Raw genomic sequence first — 16019 nt, 5'->3', positions numbered from 1 at the left:
CTCAGAAGCAACAAAGCCCACAGAGAACAAGCATACCAGCCTGTGTGAACAGGAGGTGTTGAAGGGATAAGATAGCAGACAACAAAGAACAAAAACCATTTTTCTGTGTGTGTGTGTGTGTGTGTGATCACCTTCCCGACATAAATGCTGAAGACGAATGTGTGCATAAGTAAGTGTGGTGAAGAAGGCTGATGGTACCCAGCTATCAAGAGATATAGTGTCTGGGGTCTTAAAGGCTTGAAAGTAAACAAGCGGCCATCTAGCCCAGAAGCAACAAAGCCCACATGGAAGCATTACACAAACATGTATGATCATGAAGGGCTGAGGGGACCAGGTTTCAAGCACCAAAGGCAGGGGGGGGGGAACATATCATCGTAAATGTGGGGAGAGTGTGATGGGGACTCAATGCCCATCTGTAGACAACTGGACATCCCTTGCAGAGGTGTAGTGGGGAGGAGATGAGTCATTCAGGGTTCAGTGTACTGATAATGAAGCTCGCAACCTTCCTCTGGTTCTTGAATGCTTCCTCCCCCCAACTATCATGATCCCAGTTCTACCTTGCAAACCTGGTTAAACCGGAGGATGCGCAGTGGTGCAGGTGGGAGCTGGAGGCACAGGGAATCCAGGGCAGATGAACCCATCGGGACCGGCGGTGAGAGTGTTGATACCGGGAGGTAAGGTGGGGTAGAAAGGGGGAACTGATCACAAGGATCTACATATAACCTCCTCCCTGGGGGATGGGCAACAGAAAAGTGGGTGAAGGGAAACGCCAGGCAGTGTAACATAAGATAAAATAATAATTTATAAATTATTAAGGGTTCATGAGGGATGGGGGAGCGGGGAGGGAGGGGAAGGGGTAAAAGGAAAATTGAGGAGCTGCTTCCAGGACCCAAGCAGAAAGCGAATTTTGAGAATGATGAGGGCAACGAATGTATAAGTGTGCTTTACACAATTGATGTATACTGTATATGGATTGTGATAAGAGTTGTATGAGCCCCAATAAAATGATTTTAAAAACTTATTCATATGGGTAAAAATGAATCCTAATATAACCCCACATAAACCTATATATTCAGATAGGTATATAACATTAGCTCTCCACTTCCTGACTCTACGGCTTCATGAGGATTAGCACTGCAATGTCATGGCCCTCTTTTGATGTTCACAAAACAAATGATGGGCAAGAGAGACTAACACTGGAATCTATAAATGTTCCAATTCCCCCATCCAAAATAAGAATAAGCACTACCCACACTTTGATAATGCTTTATGTATTATGTCTTCTCTCTATTACCTAAAATAATGCTATTAGTCTCCAAAGGCCTACAGCCATAACACTTATTTAATTTGAAAGTTTCTAGTTCTTTTAATGCTAGAATCCAGGATTCCTGACTCACTCCAGAAAATATCCATTCTATAATTATTTGTTGAGTACTATTATGAAAGTACCATGGAATGCCACAAGAACAAACGCATCTCTCCTAGAAGCGGTATATCCACAGTACTCCTTAGAGGAAAGGAGGGTGAGAGTTCCTGTTTACTCTGTTGTCTGGATACAATGGGACATGTTGTCAGGAGAGATCAACCCCTGAAGAAAAACATCATGTTTGGTAAAGTAGAAGGCAGTGAAAAAGAGGAAGGCACTCAAAGACTTGGAAAGACGCAATGACAGCAACAATGGGCTCAAGCTTAGAAGCCTGTGTGAAGATGGTGCAGGACTGTGCAGGGACCCGTTCTGTTGTGCATAGGGTCATTGCATGGCACCTAACAACACCCATGTTGTGTAGCATCCATAATAGTGCAAGGCAGGGAGAAGACAAAGGTGACCAAGGGAGATGGCTAGGACACCTGCTTTCACAGAGTACATGTTTATGCAGACTCTATGCCAACATCAAAATAGTTAGTTACTTCTAAGTCAATTAAAACAAAAAATTCAATATTCTATTGCCCTGCTTTTAATTAAGCCCCAGTTAAATTTTAGCAATTATACAATGGTGCATCAAAAAGTTTGTGAAAAATCCCGTTATATTTTAATTCCATGTTTTCCACAAGATTTTTGAAACCCTGTATACCAAGCTCTGCTGCCAGTGCTATTGCTCCAAAACCTCTGGCTTTCTCTCAAAATTTGGAAACTATGGCTGAGCTAAATGAACTCAGACCCTCTGAGCAAGTTATGCTTAAACTTTGATTCTTGCCTTCTCATAATCCAGTCGTATTTGTCAAGGGTATAGTCTTTCAATTAGCCTCTGACTAGTCTCCATGTCCTAGTGAAGCTCAGTTCTCAGCTGCTAAACACTAGGTTAGTGCTTCTATCCCACGCCATCACTCCACGGTACAAAGACCTGTAGACCTACTTGTATAAAGATTATAATGTATGAGCTCTATGGAACAGTTCTACTCTGTCACTTGGGGATGCTATGAATCACTGCAGTGAAGTGAAATTACTCAATATGGCTCCTCTATCCATAGTATTTGAATACCTACCAAGTGACTGGGTGATACCATACATAAATGATGTAGATGGCTGTGGTAGATATATAATTGTTTGTCAATTTGAGGATTAAGAGTGTAGGGGTGGAGTCTAGCTTGTCAATAAGATCATAGCCAGTGAGGCCTCTGTGTGGGCATGGCCTTCTCCTGAGAATTCTGGGAAATCCAGGATTTCCTCCTTGGAGGAGGAAGACATTTCTCTCCCTCTGCTACTCCCTGGGAGACATTGCAGGTGAAAAGACACATGGAACTATGCTAGTGCCCTAAGTTGGAGAAGCTACATGGACCTACCCTGATACAAGCCCTGACAGCACTGAGATGCTTACAACACCACTGGATACAAAGACTTTCTACCCACTGGCCTGTGATCATCCTGCATTCAGCATCATTGCATGTGTTTCATGAGTGTGAAGAGGACTTTATAGATTGGTATCGGACATATGGGCTAATATTAGACTTATAGGCTTGGACTGGATTGGGATAGGATGCTTTCTCAATGTTCAATTGCTCTTGTATGTAAATCTCTTTCTTATGCACATATGTGTGTCCATGGATTTGTTTCTCTAGTCTACCCAGACTAACACAATGGCTCTAACTAAAGGATTGATCCTTTTTGCCCTTTCACTGGGTATACATTGAGCTATCTCAGAAACATGTGGAAGAATCTCATGGTCATGAAGAAAGAAGAGCTACTAGTTTAGTGAGTGAAAGATCAGTATATGAAGAAGTAGTACTGGCAGCAGAGGTACTAGAAGCTTTAGTACTTAAATTATTATTTCGTAAAGTGAGTGATAAGATCCCCTGGGGGTTCTGGAATGATGCATGGGGGTTGTAAAAGCAGATACCTACATGTTTCCCCTAGACAATGGGATATAATACAAAAGTTTTAATTTACAGGAGGAGCTGAATTATATCTTTTCTAAAAAGGAGGCCAAATAACATTGAGAAACTATGACCTTGACCATGAGACAGAGCAGTGGAGCTAGCAAGACCATAAGGCAGAGCAGTGCGCTTCTCAATCACAGGAGGATTAACACTGTGTGCCTTTAACGGGAGGATGGCTTGCAGAGTGAAGTGTCCTCTGGGCATTTATCAGCACGGCAGGAGCTTCATAACACTTGCCCCTAGAGGACACAGGCCAACAACTGTTTGGCTGAGAGGATGAGGACCCTATCTGCCAACAGGAATAAGTAAAGATACTGCAGACAAATGGACTGTACCCTTAATGTGTGTATGTGTTTCAATGTTGACATGTTAAATTTCCTCAGAAACCCCATAATGGTGAGCACTGTCTGTGAGTCTGGGTGGCCATTGCAGCGGATGCTAGCACCCAGAGGAGAGAGTCCTAGGAGGGATGGCTGGTGTCGGATAGGTGGTGGATGAAGGCGTGTTTGATCTCTGCCCGTAGAAAGCATCCTGGGACAGATGCAGGGTAGTGTCCTCGTTTCCCTCGTGTAGTGGAGGTGGTCAGATATGGAAGCCATGCCATTCCCCAGTCACTTCGTAACAATAACTACAGTCCCCCTGTTTCTGACTGACCCCAAACCATTCCAGTCTTTTCTCAACACAGTAGTCCTTTCACGATTTAAGTCAGAATTCAGTTTTTCTGCTCCAGCAGCTTCCTTTCCCACTTGGAAAAGAAGACAAAGGTCTACTGAAGGCGTATAAGATCTCATCTGATCTGCCACCCACTGCCCTTTCTTAATCTAGTCCAGTCACACTGACCTTTTGTATGTCTCTAGAAGACCAAGAGCCTTTCTCCATCATTGTTGAATATAGTTGCCTTATTTGAGAAGGTTCTTCTTCCACACATCTGCATTACTTAAATTTCTTCACTTCCTTGCTCAAACTAAGACACCTTTATATGCTGTTTAAAATGACCAGCCACTCTTCAGAAGAAAGATAAGGATTTCTAGTGCTGTAAAGTGTTAGTTGATGGATTGAGTTTCAGACAGGGCTGCTCTGTCCCACGGGATTACTGTGAATCACAATTCATTCAGTGGGAATGAGTGTGAGTTGGTATGCTCAAAATAATATTATCAGAAAAGAATCTCTCTCCCCTTTTATGCAATTTTCCTAGGAAATTATTAATACTCCTTAATTATTTTTCTCCTTAGCACTATTATTTAAAAGCATGTACCATTTAAATAATGATTCATTTACTTGTTTACCAAATGCCTTACCACACTAGGTTCAAGCTACATGAGGGTAGACATTTCTATGATTTGTTCACTCACAACTGTATACAAATTACTCGAACAATGCCTGTTAATACATAATTGATGCTCAATAAATTTAAGTTGTTTAAATAATTAAATATATGAATATCTATCTTCTCAAGTAATTATCAGGTCTTACTTGCATAACTGTTTTTATATTTTGTCTAGGCCAGAAGAAATATTCATATATTCCTAGACATTATTATTTATATATCAGAGAAGTTGGATTTTATGAAAGAGAATGTAGCATCTTTCTGGCTGAAAGTGAGAAGTATTTAAAACACTTAATGATGAAGATTAAAGATTGCAGTCTTCTATTGGGATTACAACTCAATGCAAAAAAGGTCAACATCCTCACAACTGGACCAACAGGTAACATCATGATAAATGTAGAAAAGAGTGAAGTTATCAATGATTTTGTCTTACTGGGATTCCCAATCAATACTCATGTAAGTTGCAGTCAAGATAGCAAAAGATGTGTTGCATTGGGTCAATCTGGGCACAAGACCTCTTTAGAGTGCTGAAAAGCAAAGACGTTACTTTGAGGACTAGGAGGTGTCTGGCCAAAGCCATGATATTTTCAACTGCCTCCTATGCATGTGAAAGTTGGACATTGAATAAGAAAGACCAAAGAAGCATTGATGTGTTTGAATTGTGCTAGCGAAGAATAATGAAAATATCATGAACAGCCAAAAGGAAGAACAAAGCTGTCGTGGAAGTGTGGACAGAGTGCTTCTTAGAGGCGGATTGGCAAAACTTCATCTGACATGCTTGATAAACTAGAGAGGCAGTGGAAAGGAGGGAGGCCCTCAAGGAGATCCATCGGTACAGTGACTGCAACAATGGCTTCAAGCACAGGAACAATTGTGAGGATGCTGCAGAACTGGGCAGCGTTTCTTTTTGTCTTTCACAGGGCCACTACAGGTTGGAACTAACTTGATGACACTTCACCACCACCACCACCACAGCATTCCTAGATATCTTTGGTAATGCTCATACCACGTGATTGTAATATAAACTGTACGCAAGTTGATATTGCCACTCAGATTTATCCTCTCCTTTCAAACTGGAAGGAGCAATGTTGTAATGACAGTTTTCTCAGTTGCTGCAGGTAAAAAGAATAACATTGAAAATAGTTAGTTTGAAATGTATTTTTTCAAGTACTGGCATGTCTCAGAGACATTTTGAGTCCAATTTCAGACCACTTCAATAAATACTTATGACAATAAAGCAAATCACATGGATGATTTTGGTTTCATGATGAACATAAAAATTATGTTTACACCATACTGTTGTAACCTATTAAGTGTGTGAGAGCATTATAAAAAAGTGTGAAATATTGTGAAAATTATCAAAACGACACAGACCTAAGGTGAGTACATGCTGTTGGAAAAATGGAACTGGACCAGTGTTGCAACAAACCTTGCATATGAGGAGAAAAAGCAATTTCTATAAAGCCAGCAAAGCTCAATAAAATGAGGTATACCTGTCCTTATAAGTTCTCTGGCCCTATGTTATGTAAATTTTGGCACAGTGAACTGTTTAAGGGGATAAAATGAGCAAACTATAGCTTATATATTCTTTTATGAACTAACTATATTAGACACGTCACTTAACTCTACAATATTTGTTTCTTTTTTTGCGTAATATGCTGTGATTGTAATAAACTCTCCCAGGGGAAGCTAAAACAAACAAACAAAAATCTCCTAGGATTACAGCCATCTAACCTTGGATTCTGGAAAAAGAAAACGAAAAAGTTAGATGAAGGAAAGCCCCAAGAATGAAGTTAATTTTGGGAAAGCTGATGACGAACCAGTGGTGATTCTGAGCATTTTATTGAGATTAATCTGTTAATATTCATGTGACAAATTACCTACTGACTACAGAGTTAAACTTCCTGGCTAATAAAGAGACTGCAAATATGTTCAGACATTCTAAAGCAAAATAAAATCCTTAATACTGATTAGATAAAATGAGCAATTTGATTCTTATTCTCAGAATTAATATTCTTTAGAAGGCATTATCCTTCTCTGAGAGCATTACAATTTGAAGTGCCCTTGGTCCATGTAACCAGCTGCTGCCTCACACAGGGCTAGTCACTGGTCACTAATAAGAATAAAAAGATTTTAAATCTGATGCCATTTTTAGCAAGTTCACTAATTATTAATTCTGAATAGCACCTACATTGGAGCTCTTGTGTGCAAGGTAATCTCCTTGTTCTATTTGCTCCACAACAGCAGAAGAATTGACTCTTAAGTGAGATCAAGGCTTGTATCTTTGAATGCAGATTGTAAACATGACTTATGCAAAATCCTGAATGTTTCTAACTACCACTTCTTGTTCTTCTAATCTCCATACATTTTCAGAAAAGTGCCTATTGTTCAGGAAATAGAAATTTTAGTGCATTACAATGCTACTAGTTGAATAGAATACATTAGCATTGATAACAGGAAGCACTGTTATGTTTGCAAAGATAAATTTATCATCTTATTCAAACCAGCATATGTGTATGTGTGTGTATGAGTATATAATACACATAGATCTACATATGTATTACTTCAAGTGCCTGAATTAGAAAAAAAAGATGAATTTTTAAAATTTGCATTTGCAAATTTCATGGAGTCTGACGATTTAGACTCTGGGTCGATGTATTGACAGTTTTCTCTACTGAAATGTGCTGCATTACAACTCCATATTTCTGATGGTTCCATTTTACCTCCTCTGGGACAGCTCTTATATTAACAAAGCCTTTTCTGAAGACGATGAACACGCGGCGGGCTCCACAACGTAAGGCGGAAGTGGCACAGTCAAAGGCAGTGTCTCCAGCCCCGAGAACAATCACGGCTCCCCGTATCGATGGCAATGGAGAGTGACAGGCACACATTCCTGAATGATGAAAGGAAAACCCCATTTTCAAGTAGAGAAACCATTTCTGCATGACAGCTCAAAAGATACTTGTACTCAAAGCAGTGTAAAATTGCATCTTGCAGTTTTCCAGGATGGAGTGTCACTATCAAATTATTCTGCTTCATTGAAAGACAGTTTTATGCCCATTTTAAAAATATGCTCATATATGTAATTTCATAGTCAGTACCTTTGGCAGTTCTGCCTCCTTTTTTCCTTCTAGAATGATCACGGTGATGCGTTCTGAAGAGTTTAGGTCATAACAAATTGGAATCAATCAATTATAACTCTCTTTGTTAACAGGGTGATAGGTATTTTTAACTTAGCATCATTAAGTTTCTGCTTCTCAGAAGGAAAAAAAATGATCCTTATCATCTGGGTTAATGATTTACAGTAATCCATTCTTTTTTTTTTTTTTTTGCGTATTTTCTTATTCATTTTCTATACAGAGCTCTGTTACATGTAGTAAACTTTTGAAAGTTTCTCTATTGAATAATGAACTGCATCTAAAAGCGTGCAAGTGAATATAACTGAGGCATTGCTGAGCATCACTTTCTTATTATAGATGACACACAACTTTGACCAGGTTACTGGGATCCCGAGGCTTTGTTTGCAAAATCAGACAATGAAAGAAATATGACTTTTTGATTGTCCAATTCTCAAGGACACCTATATAAGGTTTCATATCCACATGATGAGCCTTATAAAAAATAACATAAAGGTGTTCTCTATATACTAGATAGTGTTCTATCATGGAATTAAATAAAACTCTTAAGATAAATTACTATAATTTTTGAAATGCTACCTTGGGTAGAATAGTCCTATAATCTCCATAAATACAATCATTTTGCTTGGAAGAATTTATACTGAAGATTATACAACTGCCACTTTGTAATTCTAAAATGTGTGCTATATGCACTATGATCTTCAGGACAAAGCGTCCAGTTTTCCTGAGAGGAGATAATTAGAGATGATATCCATATTTTGGTTTAAACTTGTGCTGAGTGAGCTAATACAACGTTTCTTATCTTTAAATGTTGAGAGAAGAATGTATGCCATATCTTTTCCATGATGAAAAAGATGTTGAAATATCTGCAGTGCAGACCAATAAAAATTCAAGGATTTAAGTCAGCTTGTTTTTGAAGAAATGTTACTGCTGCTTCATTACTAAGATCACAACTTTGGCCAAGTGGCCGTGGTGTGGCACAGGGGTGGCTCTAGGTTGCTCTTCTGGGGGTGTCTGAAGTGACGCCTATTGCTGAGATTGAACACAAGGGTGTTTTACTTTATGTTCACAAAGTCCCAGTTGAGCAAGAGACCTTGAATCTCTCTGCCTGCATGGACACAAATCATATGTAATATCTGTCCTATCAGTCTGGATACATGCCATCGTGTGAACTTGGAAAATATTCTACTGAGTGAAATAATTCAATCACCAAAAAGAGATAAATAGTATATAATTCCACTCGTATGAAGCACTTACACAATTATAAAGAGATCAAAAAGGAAAGTGATTGCTTAGCATTGGGGAGATGATGTGGGAAACAGGTCCTTTCCTACTTTACTTGCAGTCAAGGAGTGAATCTGCGATCTGAAGAGCATCCTTCTGAGATTGAATGGAATGTAATTTGTAAGACATGAAACAACAGAGACACCCAAAAGAATAGAACACAAGATGCTATACCTGGTTTGCTGCTCTTGGCTACGAGTGGCAAAAAGTCTTTGGATGTGTAAAATCCCTGGTCCTGGGCCAGGCCTTGGAAGATGTGGTCTCTATTTGGTTCTGGCAAACCTAAGGAAGAAAATGTTTTAATAATGTCATTAGTAGGAAGAGGGATTTTGGGTACTGGACATGAAAACAAAGTAGAAGTTTGTAATCATTAAAATAAAGTCCTGACAGATCAAGAAATATATCGATATACATATATATACAAATTACCAGAAAAAACACAGTGTAACAAAGAATATCTTTCCTATGTAACCAAGCACATATTGCAAATCACATATGCATATATACACGAATCTCTGCATGTATGTACATTTGCATACACACAAATATACATGTATGTATTCACAGCACATGAAAGTACACAGATTCTATATATGTACATTGTTAAAAAATAAACATATCATTTCTTCATGTAATGGAGACAAAATAAGTCAGGCAGATAACTGTTTACAATACTTTAAAAACCAGAAAATTGAAAAGAAAATGTGGATGTTCATTTATCTAATTTCTGAATGTGAAAGATCGCCTATGGAAACAAACGTCTGCAACAGAAACTCAGATACAAGACACTGTTGTGGTTACCACAGTGTTTGGCTATTCTTCATTTTAGATTATTATAGAATGTAAAAGATTAGCTAGAAAAATATTTTAATGGAAGTTGAGAGGAAAAAAGCCCATAATTTTAAGTCTATTAGTAATTAAAGAACTGCAAATTAAAACAATTATATGTGATTCTCTCTAAATGCACACAGAAAAATTAAATGAATCTTACTAAAAAGCAAAGCAGAGTATAATACTAAAAAACAAAAACCGTTCAATGAATTTGCAAAATACGAAACTGTTGACATAATATGGTGCAAGTTCTCTGTAGGAATATCAGACCTAATATGAGTAGTGATTATATCTGAGGCAATATAACTACAAACATTCTATTATTCTTATTACTGGTATTCATTTCCATAATTTCTACAAGACACTTGCATTGCTATATAATTAGGATAGAATGACATAATTTTAAAAAGTAAATGAAAAGCAGATTAATATTATTTTTCCACATTAAAAATAGATGAAATCTCATGGTAATCTTTGCCAGTGGAGAAATAATTCAACTCAATTCTACAAATACAGGAAAATTCATAGTTTAATTTTATTTATGCTAAAACTCATGCTGCAATGGCTCATTCTAGAGAGGTAGGGATTTATTTTGTCATTAAATGAAGAGCCATCGATGAAGAAAACTGGCTCAAGGACCACCTTTGTGATGTGGGACAAGGTAGAGGCCATCCACACCTGAGCTTTAAGCTGCAGATATTTGTAGGTTGAATGTGTAATAACAAACTACAGCTGTCTCTTCACAGCACATGAAACATTTTTCGTCCCGGTCCAGCCGCACTCCAAAGAGAGGTACACTCTGCTTCTAAATTATTTTAAGATCTCTCATTTAAAAAGAACATGTTCCTAATTATCTAAATAAGTTAAGCAAGTCACTTGACTTGCTGCCTTGTCCTCTTTATAAATGAGGACAAGACATGACATTCATTTTTGGATAGAGAAGAATATTCTTAGGTTATTGGAAACATAGAAACCATAACATATATCCGCGGCTACCTATGTAAAACTTTTAGAAGGCCAGGGGGTATTGAAGAAAATGAATTTGATGAAAATAGTTGACTATATACTTTAAAATTCTTCTGTGAAAATGATCTTCCTTGATATCTATTAAAGGATGATTGTAATTTTACCCATACTTGGTTACTCAACATATGAATATGCAACATATCTAGATTCAAATAAGGAACCAAGTATGCTCTTTCATATGATAAAGATGGCCTATATACTATGGTATTTCAATTTCTTGCTTAAAATGGTTACACCCAGCCTGAAGTGCTATTCAACTTTAAAATTATATTATAAGAAGCAAATTATAAGGTAAGTCAAAAATCAAGAATATAAATGGTGAATTAGGGGACCAAAGTAACTTGCTGTTGTCGAAGATCCGATGTTTAATAATTCCTAAGTGGGGCTTTCACTATTTTCCACGCTAAAGCAGAAATCATGCTTTATATATGTAATTATGTTCTGTAAACTCGCCACTGGAATAACTACGCTCTGAAGAAGTGCAATGGGAGTGCCAGTGTCCAAGAACTTGGCTGCTAACAGAAAGGGCAGTTGTTCAAACCCACCAATCATTCTGCAGTAAAGAGGTGTAGCAGTTGATTTCCCTATAAAACACAGCCTGCTAAACCTCATAGGGTGATTCTTCTTCTAGGATTCTACTTCTACTACTCTCAGTTAGTATAGACTTGAGGGAGAACAGAACTAAGGAAGTGCCGAGTACTGTTCAAACACACTATCCTAACCACAGAGAGTTTCACAAGAAAAAAATAATGTTCATTTTTCTCATTTAGATCAAGACACAGTTGAGATCCAGAGTTTCCTGCTCTTTCTTCCCAATGTCCGTATTTTTAACAGTTTCCACTGAGAGCATGTGGGGGTGGACATTTTAGGTCATCAACTTTGAATTCAATCATTTAACCTGCTAACCAAATGTCACACTAGTTTACCCTTGACCTGCCTTCTTCCCTTGTCCTGCTGCCCCTGCAATCTCCAGGACCCGTTCCTTTTCATAGGAAAGTCTTTATCTTATTTTTTGTTGTTCTTGTTTACCGATATCAGTGGTATCATATAGTGTTTTTCCTTTCTTGATCAACTAATTACACTCTGCATAATAATCTATAGGTCTATCCATATCATGAGATGCTTTGTCATTTTTTGACAGTGGTACATACTACTCCATTGTATGCCTGTGCCAGTGTTTCTTTAGCCTCCTCCTGATGGGCATTTCCATTGTTTCCATCTTCTTGCTTTTGTTAACAGTGCTGCACCGAGCATAGGAATGCCCATGTCTGTTGGTGTGTGAGTCTTACTTCTTTAGGAAACATACCCAGGAGAGGGGTTACTGAATCCTATGAAATGTCTACTCCTAGTTGTTTTAGCTCTCTAATCCATTCCGTACTGACTGGCTGGGCCAGGTTCTTCCTCTCTATGTTCAAGAGGGTGCCAGTTAGATGCCATGCCACATGGATATTAGTTTAAATACAGGAAAAAGGAGCCCTCAAATCACATATGAGAGACTTTTTAAAAGTCCACGGACAAAGTGCATTATCTTTTCATTCTCTTTGCCCATGATATTTTTGGAGACCCCTCACGCACGTAACTAGGGGCCAGGTGTGAGTAGAGCGTGTTCTTACATATCACATCAGTAATAATTTAGTGAATCTGCTAATATCCACTGTACCTGAAGCGCTACAGTAGCCTGACCCAACTGTGCTCTATTCTCTATTAGGAAACTGTGTGGTAGTTGCCTGTATTCGATAGACTTTGGTGTAAGTACTACCTCTCCCGCAGTGGGTCCTGTGATCTTGAGTAAGTTTCCGTGACAGGTTCATGTAGATCTGGGCTACACCACCACCATGGAACTCAGTGTTATCAAGTCAATTGTGGCTCATACTTCTCATTCCCGTCGACGAGATGATGCCTCATCTCAACCCCGGAAGCCCGAGAAGACCTGTCCCTGTGGATTTCTGAGATGGTAAATCTTTACTGAAATAGGAACTTTGCTTTCTCACATGGACAGGTATGATTCCTTAATTCTTTAGTCATTATTTCATTACTAAACTGTTGTTATTGGGTGCCAGTCAGTTGGTTCCAATCCAATGTAAACCAAAGTAAAACACCATCTGGTCCTGTACCATCCAGACAATGAGTTATGTTTGAGCCCAGTGTTATAGCTACCGTGTGAGTCCAGTACAAGGGTCTTCCTGGTTGTTGTTGCCTCTCTATTTTACCAACCACAATAGTCCCTTTGCTGAGAAATGGCCTCCCTAACCACAAATACAAAACAATTAAGATGAAGTCTTGCCATTGTTGCTTCTACGGAGCATTCTGGCTGTACTTCCTCCAAGAAAAATGTGTTTGTTCTTCTGGAAGTGCTTGATACTTTGAACATTCCTTACCAACGCCAGAACTCCAGCCAATTCTTCCTCTTTGGTGTTCTGTATTCATTGTCCACTTTCACAAATGTATAACACTATGGAAAATACCACGACACAGGTAAACAACAGCCAGTCTGCCAATTGATATCTCTTTTGCCACAGATTTGCCAAATGAATGTACAATCTGTTATTTTATTTCCATGTGGACTCAAGTTAAATGAAATCCTTGATAACTTCCATCTTTCTATGTTTATTGTGATATCTATTGTTTCAGCTTGAATGATAATTAAATTTTCTTCACAGATGTAAAATTGTAAAGATATTATATTATATTATTGAGAGAGTACATTATAAATAATCAATAAACATTAGCCTTTAATATTAAAATAGTTTTATTTATGCTGTAATTTATTTAGTCACACAAATTCTCCAACCTAAGACTTGCAAAGATAAAGCTAAAGTCAAAATAAAGTATTAAACTTAGCAAATTTAACTAAGTACTACGAAAAAAGAAAAATGAGGCAAGCTTAAGTGAAATATAAAAGATAATGAAACTTGCAAATACCCATCTATCAAAGAAAGATTTCCCTGAGAGTAAGGTGGCATATTAATAAATAAAGTGTGTGTCTATACCAGGATGATTTCAAAATAACATGGAAATTGCTTTTTAATTCATTTTTTCAGTAAGAAGATGGGACTTTATGAATAAGGGGAAACTGGTGAAGATTTGACACACAAAACAATTCAGTGTAGCATATTTATACTGTTTCTTGTCTATTTGGAAGCACATAGGCTATTTTTGCTCCCTCAGAAAAACTACTGCATTTTTTAGCATTTCAAATTTTATTTATCAAGGAATATCTCCATAATAATGATTGTAAAGCATATGTTTCAAATTCTCTCGGATGAAAATAAATTTAACAAGTCTACGTATATTGCATGGAGCCCTGCTGGCACAAGGGTTGAATGTTCAGCTGATAGCCAAAAGATCAACTGTTCGACTCTTTGGTAAGCTGGGATGTCTCCAGACGTTCACATACGTACAAGAAGAACTGTGCATCAAGAAGGCTTCCCAGTCCAGTTCAACTCAAGTGCATCGCTCCAATGTCAGCCAGGGCCTTCTTCAGACCCGGCGGGATGATGCTACAGGGCGAGCATGGGCCAGCGGGGGCAGTCACAAGGATCCAAAGTTGGTGGAAACTTGGCAAGGCCCAGCAGCCCTCAAGATCAGGTGGCCCACATAAGATCTCCCCCTGGTGGCAGGCACAGAGTCCCAGCAAGTAGGAAGGCAAAGAGGCAAAAAGGTGCTATAGCAAAATGTGGTATGAAATTAGATGGTGCCCACCTATTAGATAAAATAGTGTCTGGGGTCTTAAAGGCTAGCCTCCAAACAAGGAACCATGAGGTGCCAACTAAGTCCACATGGAAGAAGCACACCATCATCAGTCACCAAAGGATTGTGCAGCATATACTCTGAAATGGAAGGAGGAGTTCTCCTAAAGTGTGAGAATCTGCTTTGCAGAAAGCTATGGATGGCAATGAAAGCCAAATATCCACTTGTGGAACTACATAGGAAATAAGCCTCCGGTGAACTCCCTCTGCCCACAATTGAGGGATAGGAGAAGAGTGGTTACTAGACAGAGTGCATAGGGTTGAATATAGAAGATCAAAGGCATGCATTTAACTTGAACAGTAAAACTTTGTCACTGCTGATTCTCCCTATGATGCATGCTGAACCTGATGTAGTTTCCAAATTTTTCTGTAATTTTGGTCTGTACTGTTTTGTTTGGTGTTTGTTTGTACATATTAGGGTATATCTCAGAGGAGTTAGGTCTTTGGGGGTCCACCTCTTGAAGTTGCGTTATAGGCTTTTTTGTTTACCAGTATATGAAACCCAGGATTGATGATCCTATAGAGATAGCAAATAGAATCAGGAATTTGGGATGAGGGGTATAGTTGTCATGTCAAGGGGAAGGATCACCATGTAGATAAGAGCTGTTTGGAAACTGATTGTGGGAGCAAATGTACACTTATGCTGGACCTGACTGAACTATGGAACAATATAATATATGCATTATCTGATATGATATATGAATAATACATGTATTAATTATCAATTAATAATAGTACATATTCTAAAAATGAATGTCATCCACACTGTTTCTCAATATTATACAAAAGGCTATAACCCCACCCCACAAATTGTCATAAGGATATCATTTGATTGCTGACACAGGTACCATCAAGTTGACATTAATCTAACTGCAACTAGTCCCCTGATCCACTACACAGGAAAAAGGGATGGCAGTCTGCTTCCTTAAAGATGTCAGTCTTGAAAGTCTTATAGGAAAGTTTTACTTTGTCCTATAGGGTGGCTATGAGAATGGATTGCCTTGATGGAATTGGATGTCTTTTGGGGGTAAAATTTATATTATAGAAAATGTAAGTTAACACTCATCACATATTTTTCTTGAGTGTCTCAAATTTTAAGCCTGTTCCTGGAGTTGTTTGGGGACACTGATTTAGAAATTTGGTTTGTATAGACCATATCATCTCTAGTTTCTTAGATATGAGGTTGTGCTATGATCCAGCTGACCCGATGGTGCTAGAAGTGTCAGTTGTAGATAAAGATGCAGTGTGGAGTCTTTGGCAGACCCCTATTGGTGAATCACAGCGTAGACC

The 16019-nt window shown here is 38.4% G+C and overlaps 1 protein-coding gene across 1 annotated transcript in view; it reads right to left on the bottom strand.

Annotated features, from left to right (window-relative positions):
* DPYD (dihydropyrimidine dehydrogenase) overlaps positions 1 to 16019 on the bottom strand; it is a 1157760-nt gene that overhangs the window by 686760 nt on the left and 454981 nt on the right. The window contains exons 9-10 of the mRNA XM_045291906.1: positions 9298 to 9405; positions 7426 to 7595 (exon numbers count right to left, since the gene is read on the bottom strand). Coding sequence (XP_045147841.1) covers positions 7426 to 7595; positions 9298 to 9405 — 278 coding nt within the window. The remainder of the gene's footprint in view (positions 1 to 7425; positions 7596 to 9297; positions 9406 to 16019) is intronic.

The sequence above is a fragment of the Echinops telfairi genome, unplaced genomic scaffold (assembly GCF_000313985.2).
Source record: "Echinops telfairi isolate 266 unplaced genomic scaffold, ASM31398v2 ScPeMD7_443;HRSCAF=831, whole genome shotgun sequence".
Taxonomy (NCBI): Eukaryota; Metazoa; Chordata; class Mammalia; order Afrosoricida; family Tenrecidae; genus Echinops; species Echinops telfairi.
The sequence above is the reverse complement of the archived record's forward strand: the minus strand, read 5'-3'. Positions and strand labels throughout refer to the sequence as shown.